Source organism: Chionomys nivalis, chromosome 17 (assembly GCF_950005125.1).
Source record: "Chionomys nivalis chromosome 17, mChiNiv1.1, whole genome shotgun sequence".
Classification (NCBI taxonomy): Eukaryota; Metazoa; Chordata; class Mammalia; order Rodentia; family Cricetidae; genus Chionomys; species Chionomys nivalis.
The window spans coordinates 9,267,496-9,280,766 of record NC_080102.1 but is presented as its reverse complement, the minus strand read 5'-3'; the positions used below and the strand labels follow the sequence as shown (position 1 = coordinate 9,280,766).

At 42.2% G+C, this 13,271-nt stretch overlaps 1 protein-coding gene across 5 annotated transcripts in view; it reads left to right on the top strand.

Moving 5' to 3' along the window:
• The window catches only part of Sybu (syntabulin), a 100,899-nt gene that overhangs the window by 62,246 nt on the left and 25,382 nt on the right, over window positions 1–13,271 (top strand). Inside the window, exon 1 of one of the 5 annotated variants that reach the window (XM_057791624.1) lies at window positions 7,747–7,880. The exons of the other annotated variants lie outside the window; for them this stretch is intronic. Coding sequence (XP_057647607.1) covers window positions 7,853–7,880 — 28 coding nt within the window. The 5' untranslated portion in view covers window positions 7,747–7,852. Of the gene's footprint in view, window positions 1–7,746; window positions 7,881–13,271 lie in introns of those variants that run through there. 5 annotated transcript variants of the gene reach the window in all.

Here is a 13,271-nt window from a genome sequence, read left to right as displayed (position 1 = left end):
AATCTGCACCTTTTCTTTCTCCTTTCATTAGAAAACAGGCATCTAGAAAATCCTACCAAAAAAAGTAATGTAAAATTAAAACAAACAAACTGGAATGGTACAAAATGAACAAGAAAAACAGTCAAGGAAGATGCACAAGAAACAAGTAGAGAGGCTGAGAGAGACACATCTGCACAGACAGAATCCCATAAAAACACAAAACCACCTGGAAACCAAAATATGCACACAAAAGACCTGCAAGACCAAGCCAATGAACAATAACCATCCCTGACAAAGCACTATGAAATAGAGCACCTCCCCAAATGCCACTGAGTTCATGTTGTGTGGGCCATCTGATACTGGACATGGGGGCCAGCCCTTAAGAATAGTTTGTATACCCAGTGAGGCTCTGTTAGAGAAAACTAATCTTTCCTTTGTGAGCAGTTTTCAGTTGAAGATAACTTCTAGGTTAGTGATGGAGGCATGTGTCTAGCTCCCCTCTCGGTGCTGGGAAGTTATCTGGCTCAGACCTGTGTATGTCCTACGCATGCCGTCGCAGTCCCTCTGAGTTTAGTTGTGCTTTGGTCCTAATGTGTTCAGAACTGTCTATTTTCTTTATGTCCTGCATCCCTTCTGGCTCAGAGGGAGAGGATTTGAAAACAACACCCCATTTAGGACTGAGTCTCTCATTCTCTGCACATTGTCCGATTAAAGGTCTCTGTATTTGTTCCCATCCACTGCAGATAAGCTTTTCTGATGATGGCTGAGCAAAAAAATGACCGATGCATATAGAGAATGTCATTAGGAGTCCTCTTATTGTTATGTTCCCTTAGCAGAGTAGGTGGATTTAATTTTCTCCTGGGTTCCTGGCCTATCTAGTCTTGGGATCTTGGCACCCCAAGCAGTGTCAAGGATGGGTTCCATCTCATGGAGTGTGTCTTATACTCAATCAAATATTGGTTGGTTGCTCCCATAAGCTTTGTGCCACTATTGCACCAGCATATTTTGCAAGCACGTCACCATTGTGTATTCAAAGGTTTAGAGCTGGGCTGCTGTTCACCTTTCTCCTTTGGTAGTCTGAAGAAGACCTTCCAGTAACATGAACCTAGTTAGTATGAGTGAAGACTCTAGGGAGACACAAGCTTGACTTTCTACATTCTGTGACATGGAGTTAATTTTCTCACATCTTGTCAGTCATAAGAAAAAAGACTCCAGCAGCAGAGTGCAGCCTTAAGAACAGACTACAGTCTGTTTCTGAAATGGACATAGACAGATGGGAATATTTGAAAGGATATATTAGATTTATTCTGGGGCTCAGATAGCTTTCTGAAATATGGCTGATTATCAGTAAATCCAGCAGTAAGAAAAGCTGAGACTTTTACTCAGCACGGACTGTCCTTGGCAAACTTCCAAACTAGTAACTCATTCCATCCTAACATCAGTACATAAATAAAACAAAACAAGCAAAAAACACTTATCATTATCCTACATTTTCAATTAGGGACACTAATATACAAAGATGCTTTGTAACTCACCCTAGGAATAGATCTTAGCTGGGGCACCTATGCTCCTTACTTTTAACCAGCACAGAAGTTCTAAGGTCTGCCTCCCAAACTGTAATTTTAAATAAAGTTGAGCAGTATGACAATTAAGAAAGATGTAGTGGTATAAGATAGGAATGATGTTTTTGTTTTGTTTTGTTTTTCGTTTTACTATTTTTAAATCCTAAGAAATTCTTATTTTACATTATCTGATTTAGTCATGGGTAGATGGTGCTGATTGTGGCTGATAACGTCAGCAGCATCAGTTACATTCAGAAGGTTGAACATAAACTTTCTCGAGGCAGAGCAGGAAAATAAACCATGAAGACAGAATATAACCATCAAAGGGATATTAAGGTACTATGTTATTTCCACTGAATCATGAGGGAGGCCACTGTTTACAAAATTTGTTTCTGTGAATGAACACACGTACATACTCTCACACACATGCATATATATATATACATACATGCATATATGGAGAAGCAGAGATATATACAGAGAGAATATATATGTATGTAGATATAGATAAAAAGAGACAGACAGACAGACAGACAGACAGACAGACAGAGAATATGAATATAAGAATAGCTGGTGATGGAATTCAGAATCTTCCATTTGCAAGATGTCCTGGTTAGTTTATACTGCCAACTTAGCATGACCTAATGTCACCTAAGAAGAGGGAATCTCCGTTAAAGAATTGCACGGGTGAGATTGGCCTTTGTCAATGTCTCTGAGAGATGGTCTTGATTCATGACTTATGGTATGGGAGGGTAGACACAGCTCACTGTGGGCAATTCCATCCTTAGGCTGGTGGGCCTGGGATAGATAAGAAAGTTAGTTCAGCATGAGCCAGAGCACAAGCCAGTAAACAATGCTCCTCCATGGTTCCCACTCCAGGTCTGTGCTCTGACTTCCCTGGATGATAGACGCTACCTAGAATTAGAAGCGCAGCAAACCTTTCACTCCAGTAAGTTCCTTTTAGGTCAAGTGAAAAAGAAAGAAAGAAAGAAAGAAAGAAAGAAAGAAAGAAAGAAAGAAAGAAAGAAAGAAAGAAAGAAAGAAAGAAAGAAAGAAAGAAAGAAAGAAAGAAAGGGAGGGGGGAGGGGGGACAGAGGGAGGAAGAAAGGGACGGAGGGAGGAGGGAGGAGGAAGGGAGGGAGGGAGGGAGGGAGGGAGGGAGGGAGGGAGGGAGGGAAGGAAGGAAGGAAGGAAGGAAGGAAGAAAGAAAGAAAGAAAGAAAGAAAGAAAGAAAGAAAGAAAGAAAGAAAGAAAGAAAGAAGGGCTGGCTTATTAGACGGGAGCTTTACCTCATTTCTTAGATTCTTGAGTGAAGATCATTACTTTGTCAAGAGAGCATTGAAGTTATTGTAAAATGGGACTCTGAATTCTCATGCTGAGAGAAAATGTACACAGAATACAGCAGATAATGCTTTGGTGTGGGACGATTTCCTAGACTACCCCAGCAGGACCCAAACAGCAGCATCAAGCACGAACATAATGAGCGCACTTAAGTGTTTATCTCTGTGGCTGGTTTACATATTTACTCTCATGTCTTTCCCCCATCTGTGCCCTTGATGACGTACTCAATCAAAATAATGGTGCCAAATGGCCCTTAATGGGCTTCCCCTAAGAATTAGTAAATCATAATTCTCCTCTCAAAGGCAACTACTGTCGAAACCCCAGTCTCCCAGGATTTATTGCATGGTTGGTCTTCTCAGCCACTGAGTTGGGGGTCTGCCAGATGCTCACTAGTTACTCTAATGTCTGAGGAAGCCACCCACGTCTCTCATAGGTGCAAGACTCCACCCACCATTGAGCATACTCATTGGTTCTCAGCATGACAGACGTACACCCGGAAATGCAAAAAGTTACAACCCAAGAGCTATAAATCACGCAGATGTATGCTTTACATTGGGTTTTGTATTTCCTTCACATGAAACACTCGTTGAAGATTACTTGCAAAGGAGTGGCATTCCTGAGGAGATCCTGTACTTACCTGCTTGGTAAAAATACATGGCTGTAATTGATTGGAGTCAAGATAACAGCCTGAGGGAATAAGAGAGGAGGACCGTGTATTAGTCAGCATTCTCCAAAGGAACGCTCTGATAGAATAAACTAACTAATTTATACATATACATATGTACATTGAGGGGATTTGTTAGAGTGGCTTGCTAGCCCAACAATGACTTTCTCCTGAGGGAAAGGTCAAAGATCCAGCAGTTCTTTGCCCCGCAAGGGTGGCTATCTCAGCAGTCCCAGTCAGGTGTTGGAGTCCCAGGGAAGTCCTAGAGCGTTGCCAGTCTTCCATCTATGTTAGAATCCTAAGGAAATAGCTTCTAACACCAGTAAAGGAAAGGCTCGGGATGGATGAGCTTGCCAGTGAGAGTGAAGGCAGGCACACAAGAAGGAAAGGCTTCCATCCTTCTTTGGAGTCCTTTTATGTTACCTGCCACCACGTGGTGGCCCACATGTAGGATGAATCTGACCAGAACTTTTATCTGGATGTAATATAGGTGTCCCCCACCTCAAAGAACCCAAGAAACATCCCTCGCAGGTGTGTTCAGCTACTTGCTTTTTAGTTAAATATAGTTAAGTTGACAACCAAGACTAACCACCACAGGTCACATGACCTAAAATCCAGGGAGAAGAAGTTGGGAGGCTCCGTGTGAAATAGCTGTAGACATGGATAGGGCACCCATGACACAAGTCTATTGCCTTCTTCACAAGTGCATTTGTAGTATAACATCTGACTGTGTTTGTACAGTGGTTTGCAAAACTATGTGTACTCAACAGCCTAGTCTGTTTCCTTGGGTAATTCAAATAGTAAAATTCTTCTGTCATGTGACCTGGATCTGCAAACTAGCAAAGTGCATCAGTAAATAAGCTACAAGGCCCCAAGTAGGGGTTAGTTTCTGAGACATGGCTACAATGCATTTGACAGAATATTTGTAGCATTGCATTAAAGTGATCATCCTACATCAAAGTTAAAAGGGAGGGGACCCTTCATTCATCCTATGATTAAGAGGTTTCTGCTAATCCAAAGTTTGCCTTCTGGCTCTACATTCATTAGTTTATTCATTCATCCAGTACCTAGTAAGAAGTATTTTCAATGTAGTGAAAGTGTGATTATTCATGAGTAGAGCAGGGGAAAACTGAGTGTGGAATCTGTTTTCATGTCACCAACTTTAAATGTGGGAATGTGGGGTTAAGCATAAAGCAAGGAAGTGGTACCAGGAAAGGCGGAGGGATGTCTTGAGATGAAGAACATGGTCTGTTCCTTCCAACTTAGGAGTGTCACAGGGAGCTGACAGAGTAAGTGACGGAGGGGAAGAGAGTAGCAGAAGCAGTCTGTGTTGTCAGAGTAACGGGAGGCCGTTTCTGGGCTTGAAGAGAGGAGATGTGGTTTGATTTATGTGTTTGAGACTCCTCATGTCACTCATTGAGTCTCAATTGTCCATGAGTGAAACTGAACAGGATATAAAGTTCAGATGGCTGAGCCTTGGATTAGGATGAACAAGTGTAGCTTCTATCATTTAGCACGAGGCTCCCATTTTCTTGACAGCATTTGCTTTCTTTGCCATCTCCAGTGATATCAGATATATGAAGTCATAAATAACAAGTAACTTTGAATTTATTGTTTTAATTAGAAGTATTGATAATGTATTATTTATTTATGTACAGCATATTATATGTAATTTTTAATCAGGGTCTCATGATGTATTCTTGGCTGACGCAGAACCTTTGTATATAGACTCACTAGTCTTGACCTCACAGAGATCTGCCTGCTTCTGCCTCACAGGTGCTGGCATTGTAAGTGTGTCCCACCATCCACAACTGTTTGTATTTTACATTAAACTTTTACTCAGTGTCTTTTATCTTTTGAGCCACTTTTTAATTCATCTAAGTTTTTCAGATCAAATCATCTTTACTTCAACTTAATTCCTTTAAGGTAAAGCAATTTTGAATCTATGTCATGCATACTCATTGGTTGCTTTTATAAGCCTACATTTATTGTGAGGCTATAGGTTTTTATTAACCCTAAATATATGAAGTAAATCTAGACTGAGAGTTCTTTGTCTCTTACAGAAAAGCATGCAGGTGTTTGGGTGATACAGGCTGATTGGCACTTAGGCTTCTGTGACAATTATCTTCTTGAGTGGCCAGGTTGTCTGCTATATTCCAGGCAGAAGGAAGGGGCAAAGTGAGCTTGCAGGCACCTGGTCATGTTAAGGTCAGAGTAAAGAAGCACCACATGTCATTTCTAATTATATCCCAGTACAACTTAGTCTCACACCTGTTATCATAGAAGAAGGGACCACAAAGATGGACATTAGTAAATGACCAAAAGCAATCACAGTGGTCCATGAATAACAGAAAGACAGCTGGCTCTTCTGTTACTCTGTAGGTATCCGAATGCCTTTCTCTGCTGAGCTATTCTGTGCCTGAGATCACATAGCAGGAGGGGTAGGGTCACACAAGCTCTACAACCAACCCTAGAGATTCTTAAAAGGTGGAGGGTTTCATTCCTTAGGGATAACTAGAAAACGAATTGTTGGGTTTTTATTATTTATTTATTAATTTGCCTAAGCATGAGCTGAACAAGAACAACAATAATAGGGGAAAGACTGCAAGTCCTCAACCCTCACAAAGAATTGCAGGCAACTGAGGAACGCCGAGGAGAATGGGAGAGATAGTCATTCCCCGGGAAGAGCACACAAACTGGTTACCTAAACTAAATGCCTATCTCCGAGAACATACACACAAGTAGGTTACATTTAGGAATACACACACACACATACACACACACATACACGCACATACATGCAACAACAATTAACAACAACAAAAAAGAGGCCATGAACATGAAAAAGCAAATAGGGTATATGGAAGGGTTTGGACAAGGAAAGGAAGAAAGGATTGTGATTATATTATAACCTCAAAAATAAAAAAAAAGAAAACGAGTTTTTAATATTTAGTATCTAGATTCTCATTTGAAGAATTCCCATCAGATGAAGTCTGAATGGAGCTGGAATCAGCATAGACTTGGGCCATTTCAGACTGGTGTGTGGTTTCCAAATGGCACTTTCTGTCCAAAGGAGGTAATTATGAGAGCCCTACAATAAGAGGTTTGCCGAAGGCTCAGTAGAAAGTGATCCCTTCTTCTGTGAGAGGAAATTGTGGGAGGAGGTACTCAGCGTATATTTAGACATTGAAGTAGGGTGATCTAGGTCACCCTTGAGCAGGTGGGGGAGCACTAGCAGAAGGAAGACAATAATGTCAAGAAATGTCTTCTATTCTTCTCAGTTGTATGGGGAAATAATTAATACTTAGCTTTTTCTCAGTGCTGTGGGGGTCATAAATGATGCGAGGCATGTACCAGAGAGCACACATAGTACCCAAGCCCCACACGGCACTAGGAAGGAAATGGGCATGGCCTCTGTCTTTGGAATCATCACTGTCAGCATTGGACAGGATTCTGTGTTACAGGGGAAAGCCTTTGCCTGACAAACTGCTCAGTAGATGGTCGGTTTTATTGTAATCCCAAACTGGGATAAGCTTACGGATGGTATGACTTCCAGGCATTTGAACACCACCCTCCTTCCACTACGGCTCTGATGTCTGCGTTGTCTTGTCGGTACCAATCATCCTGATTGGAGCGGGCGCTCGGGTGGAAATGTCTACTTCAAGAAAGCTGTTGTTTGGGAAGAGGGTTCCTACAGTTGTACTGGACAGCCCTGGGTTCCTTTCTCTCCTTCTCAGAACAATAGAATTCCCCAGCTCTTCTCTGCCTGGCAGCGTGGTGAAGTGACCTGCATACTTAAATAGCTCTAATTCATGAAGTGCCTAAGCGTTTCCCTAAAATGTCACACGCTTGCCATTGAATTTAGAGCTCTGTGGGTGTTTTTAGTGTCGTTTCTTGCTTACTCGTTGGGGTATTGTAGTCAAAATGTGTAAAATGGCTCTGCGCTTTGTTCTGGTATTGCCGAAGGATTAGCGATGACTGTTGTGCAAGCTTCTGCCTCCATTTGACAATTCGGTATTTCTGCAAATGCTTTGTGTCCATTCATGAGGGCAACGCTTTCATTTGAAATGCTGCAGTCACCAGGGAAAAGGCCCAGCGCTCTTCCCCGATAGGCCAGCTCTCCCTCTGCCTCCTGTTGCTATGGTGCCCAGCAGAGTAACTTCCTTGCCCTGCACATGTAGGAGGCTCCATCTCCATGGATACACGACTCTGAGACTGTACTCTACTGAGAAATGAGCTGCACACTCTATATTTCTGCAAAAGACATTCCCCAGCCTGTGGTGGGAGGCCGTTTGCAGTGTTTGCCATGAAAGTCTATGGAGCTTACTTTCTTAGTAAGTAGTGTTAGTCACAGTAAGTAAATGATTATATTGGATTACAGTGCATATGCTCTCTCTCTCTCTTGCTCTCTCTCTCTCTCTCTCTCTCTGTGTGTGTGTGTGTGAAGTTGTAACAGGATAGAAATACATAGTGAAAACAAATGGCCATTTAGATATTTTGAATGCAGGGTCAATAACTAAAGTTGTTATTTTTTTCTTTAATGCCTATATATGTTGCTTGAAATACATTAGTTTTTTATGAGTTTCTGTATGTGAGTTAATGGCAGAAATAAGTTTTAAATGACTCTGGATGGTTATATTTCGGCATGTTTTCTTCACTTCATTTATGAATAGCAAGTGTGGTATAACCCGTGTCTGAGGTAGGGGAATAAACATGCATGACAACAATTAACGCTAATTGGCAGGTCACGCGGTTTGCAGTGGGCCTCTGTGCAGGCCGAGATGGAATGCATTTATTGTCAAGAGAGAGTCTGCTTCTGTGATTGGGGAAAGAGATGCCCATGTCTGCCGCTTAACTGTGGAAAATATTCAGCAAGGCAGTCTGACCTATTTTAATTTACTTTCTTCCGTGGCATCCGGTAGAAATTCTGAAACTCTTCATGTCTGTGGGTTGGGGTGTGGAAGATTTTCATATTTGTGTGGTCTGAGTTGATATTCATATGGTCTGAGTTTATGGAACACTTCCTCTTTACTGCACATTCCAGGAGCATAAGGGTTGGGTTCCTGCTGTTGTAAAACATGGGAGTCCTTTGAAAGTGGCTTTCATCTGCTGAGCAAATGATTAATGCCCGTGGCATGAAAATTAATTAGTAGAAACATAAGGATGGCTATATATGTGGTTGCTCTGAGTCTAGCTAAAGAGATCTTAAAATGCAAAATTAAAATTTTTAGAATGTCTTCAATAGACATGCAGCATCTAACGGCTCCAAATGAAAAGCAAAAATGGGCCACAAAATATAGGATGCTGACATTTTGTCAAAAAAAGAAAAAAAGAAAAGAATGAGCACAGAGCATAGTGCTATACTGTCAAGTTCTTTGGTTTCCTATAATTTATGGCCATTCAAGCCAAAGACATACTATGCTCAATATCTTTTTCAACAGCCATGAAGCGGTGGTTGCTCAAATGGCAGAAGGTCCCACCCTCTGAGAGCGGCTATGCACCAATGACTGTTACATTCCCAGCTTGTCACACGAGCCAAGCTATGGGTCATCAGTCTCATGCTCTATGAAAACAGTGCCCATCAGCTGATGGAGCAATGAGCAACTCTTTCTGTGATGAAGTCTGCAGAAAGCACGATCTTGCCGGTGACGCTGTCCCCAAAGTTTTCACTTTATCAGCAGACTGAGACTCCACATCTCTTCCACCTCATCAAACCGCTCCTGTTTCTTTCTTTGCTTTGAAAATGAGGGGTGTGTGTGTGTCCGTGTGTTGTGCTAAATTTGACCCCAAAATATCTATGTATTTCACCTAAAATGTGCAGAGGAAAATAGTGCCAATCAGCTAAGGGTCTTTTGAAACTTTGATGACACGTGGCCTAGGGTAGCTCTCAGATGGTATTACAGCGTGACTACTGTAAGCGTAGTCATCGTCACTGGGCCACCACACAAGAGTCGAGGGAGGTTTTGGATAACAACTTGAACAATCCTTCGATTGTTCCAGCCTATTAAATTATATGTTTAGTACTAAGAACTTATACACACTTGGCATTTGAAGGTAGTTGTGAGTCTCAGTGTACAAGAGTGAAACTCTCCCAAAGTGAAATGTTTAAACTTTCTGTTCACTTCAAATATGTTGCCTTCTGTTCTCTTGGATAGTTACACATGTGTAACAGAATGCATTCCAGTTAACTGTGCTGCTGCTAACAGTGACTATTTAGGCTATTACAGTGTGTAGGCACGGTGAATGAAGCTAGGCCATAGCACAACTGTAGTCCACATTTGTGACATGAACTGGAAATGTGACAACTGAAACCTAGGCTCGAGTTTTTTAATCCCACTTCCTGGAAAGATTTCTGCTTAGGGTTTACTGGATAAAATATTTTTGAATAAAGAGTAATCGCATTAAGTTGAAAGGTCAGGGAATGATGGAAGAGAAAGAGAAGGGAAGCCACTGATTAGTCTGTATAAAAAGAGGCCCCATGCTGGGATTTTTTTTTTCCTTTTGCACTAATCTTGTGTGACATTCAAGCAAAATAAAAAGAAATAAATAAATCAAATGAAAAAGAGAAATCGGTGCCGTCTGCACAGAGCCTGCTGGTGCTTAGTTTAAAGCACACGAGGAGTTGACCTAGATTACACTTTGCAACTTTATTTTTATTTTAATGCCATTTTCACTTCTACTTTCCTTTCTGGCATATTCTCTTCCTTCCATCTGTTTGCCCTGGAAAGGATGCAGCATGTGTAAAAAGGGCTATACCACCATCTCCCTTGAATAGAAAACGGGGTGTAGCGAAGGTTTTAGGAGTTAGGAACCTGGAAGCAAGGTAGGGCCACACACTCCACCTACATCGGGCTGAGTGTAATTTTACATGCACATGGCTCAGAGGAACTATAAGAGTCAATCTCTTTTCTAATGTTCCAAGACAATAATTAAATCTTTACTATCATCCCGACTAAAAAGGCAACTTGTAGTTTTATTCTATTGATCTATAAATTGAAAAAAAAATGCCCTCCTTTTCCCCATTGTTATCAAGCACGCCCATGCTGTGGGCAGATGTCACACCTTGTGTGTTAGGTCCTTGCGCTGCTGTCATATCATTAGTTGACCCCTGGGAGCATTGTGCAGTCCTGGTTAACAGTTCTGTATCCTGAGCCCTTTTGTAACTGTGGGAGCTTGTGGCCATTCAGGAAAGAGGGGTGTTCCCTTTTCCCTTAGCTGATGCCGTAGGGACATTGTTCATGGAAACTGGATATTCCTGAGTCCGGTTTCTTGTGCTCACCTCAGCCACAGAGATACGCATCTCCACAGGTCTCTTCTAGGAAGATCTGATTTCTACCCAAGACTAGGGGCAGCCTTGACTGTTCTTGAGTGACAGAGGCGATGCTTGAACCTGACACCTGGTTGCAGCATGACATACAATGCTCTCCCCCCTGAGGAGTAGTAGAAGTGAGGGATTCCAGCCACAGACTTAGAAGAGTTTATATAGAGGGATGGTTTGGGATCCACAGATGGTACCACTATCTCCATGCTGCAAAGCCCAAAGCAGCAGACTGACGAGGGGCTTTGTCTGTGCCTTGAAGTTTGGCAAGGGTTCTGCAGTTTAGCATCCTCGCCGTCAGTCTCAGCCACCATTCAACAGAACTGAGCCCAGCTCCACCCACACACTAGTGCTGCCCACTAAAGTATCATGGTGTTCTTATGGTCTAGGTGTAATCAGTATTTTTAGATTGCTCTTTATTGAGATGCATATGTCATTAGAACAGGAACTATCTTCTTTTTCTTCCCTTACCCAATACCCACCCTCTTTCTCTATCTCGCCGTCTGTCAATCACTTTGATGGGCTTTGTTCTTTCCCTTCCTCTTAATCACTTCACTGTCTTCTGTTTTATGTTAGATTTTGCTGTTCCCCTTCTCCCTTCCTCAGCATTGCACATGACGTGTGTATAGAAAAGAGCATTTATAGCATGGGTGTGAAGGCACAGCATGGTGACAATGACCTGATTCCATCTGAAGAACTGCCATCATGAAGGCTTGCCTTTTCCCCCCAGATTCTATTCTCTATCTCACAACAGGAATGATAACTATACCAAGATATGCTTTATTCCTTTCCTAACACTTAGATAACTTTACTACCTTGGACACATATCCTTGAAAATATGATAGAACTCAAAGCAGCATTTTCAAAACCCTGGAGCTATTTTTTCTCTGCCTTTGTGTTCCCCTTCATTGCACAGACTTGGTAGGTCTTCAGGAGATGCTTATGAATAGATGTGATGGAGCCTAGGGGGTATTTTTGTGCTTCTAGATTGCAAGGTATTCTTAACTGACTCCATAGGGTGCTGTGGGAGAACGCTCTTGTACACTATAAAGATTTGCCACTCGTATTGGTTTAATAAAATGCTAATTGGCCAGTAGTAAGGCAGACAGTATAGGCAGGACAACCAGACTAGGAGAATTCTGGGAAGAGGAAAAGTAGAGAGGCAGTTGCAGGCCAGGTGCAGAAGAAGCAAGGTGAGAATGCCTCACTGAGAAAAGGTACCAAGCCATGTGGCTAAACATAGATAAGAATTATGGGTTAATTTAAGTTGTAAGAGCTAGTTAGTAATAAGCCTGGGATAATAGACCAAGCAGTTTATAATTAATATAAGCCTCTGGGTGTTTCTTTGGGACTGAACTCCTGAGGAACCAGACAGGACAAAAACTCTGTCTACAATGGGGTTTAGCCCTTTGGATCCTTGTTTTATCTTATTGGGGTGCTTGTAAATGTAATATGCACCCATAAAAATGTTTGATCAAATCTGATGGCTTGGGAGCATCTTCATATTAGCCTTTGCAGGTTACTACTTAATTTCTTTTTGTTGCCATGCCAACATTCTCTAGTGGCCTTCATACATTTGTAAGACTCTGCTTTTCTTTTCTGTCCCTTTTTAAGGAATAGAGAGAGCAGAGAGTATTGGGTACATTTGCATTCAGAAGTTAACTTTTACAAGGGTTTGGGGCAGACAGTACCTGGGCAGCCAAGGCTTGGCTTAAGAACACATCCTCTGTGCCCGCTGTCACTGACAGAGAGATCCTAAAGACGGATCCATTAACGCATCCATAGACATGCAGAGCTAATCATTGGGCAGAGCATCATCTAATTGTGAGTACACTTCATTCTCTTCAAAGGCTATAAACCCCATTAGGATAAGCAGAAATCCCTTTCAGCAGGAAGGAAGGGGCAAAAGGGAGTGCGCAGAAGCTTGAGACTCTTAGGAGCTTGGTGGTAGAAGTGGTTTCAGTTGATAGATAGTGATGGGAGCTGCAGAACCGCAGCCTGTTTCTGGAGATGGACCACCTCCCCCTCCTCACCTGAACAGTTCCAGAAGGAAAGTCTAAGTGTTACACAGTATCCTGGGTGTTTGTGCCCCAGAACCAAGTCCTCTTGGTTACCCTGAAGGAAGAAAGTAGAAAGCAAGCAGCACGGATCCAGTTGCTGACTGAAGAGGCTGTGAGCACACAATACCTAGCAATATTATTTCCCATTATTCATTGTACCTGGCATCCCCCACCCAGAGACAATGTCATCTTTATCACGATGACATCATACCTTGGACAGGTGTCACAGGGTGGGAGAGAGGAGTCACTCCACCTGCCTTATACCTACGTTCTTTTGAGCCCTTCCCATAATCTGTAGCAGTGGTTCTCACCCTTCCTAATGCGTGACCCTTTAACACAGTTCCTCA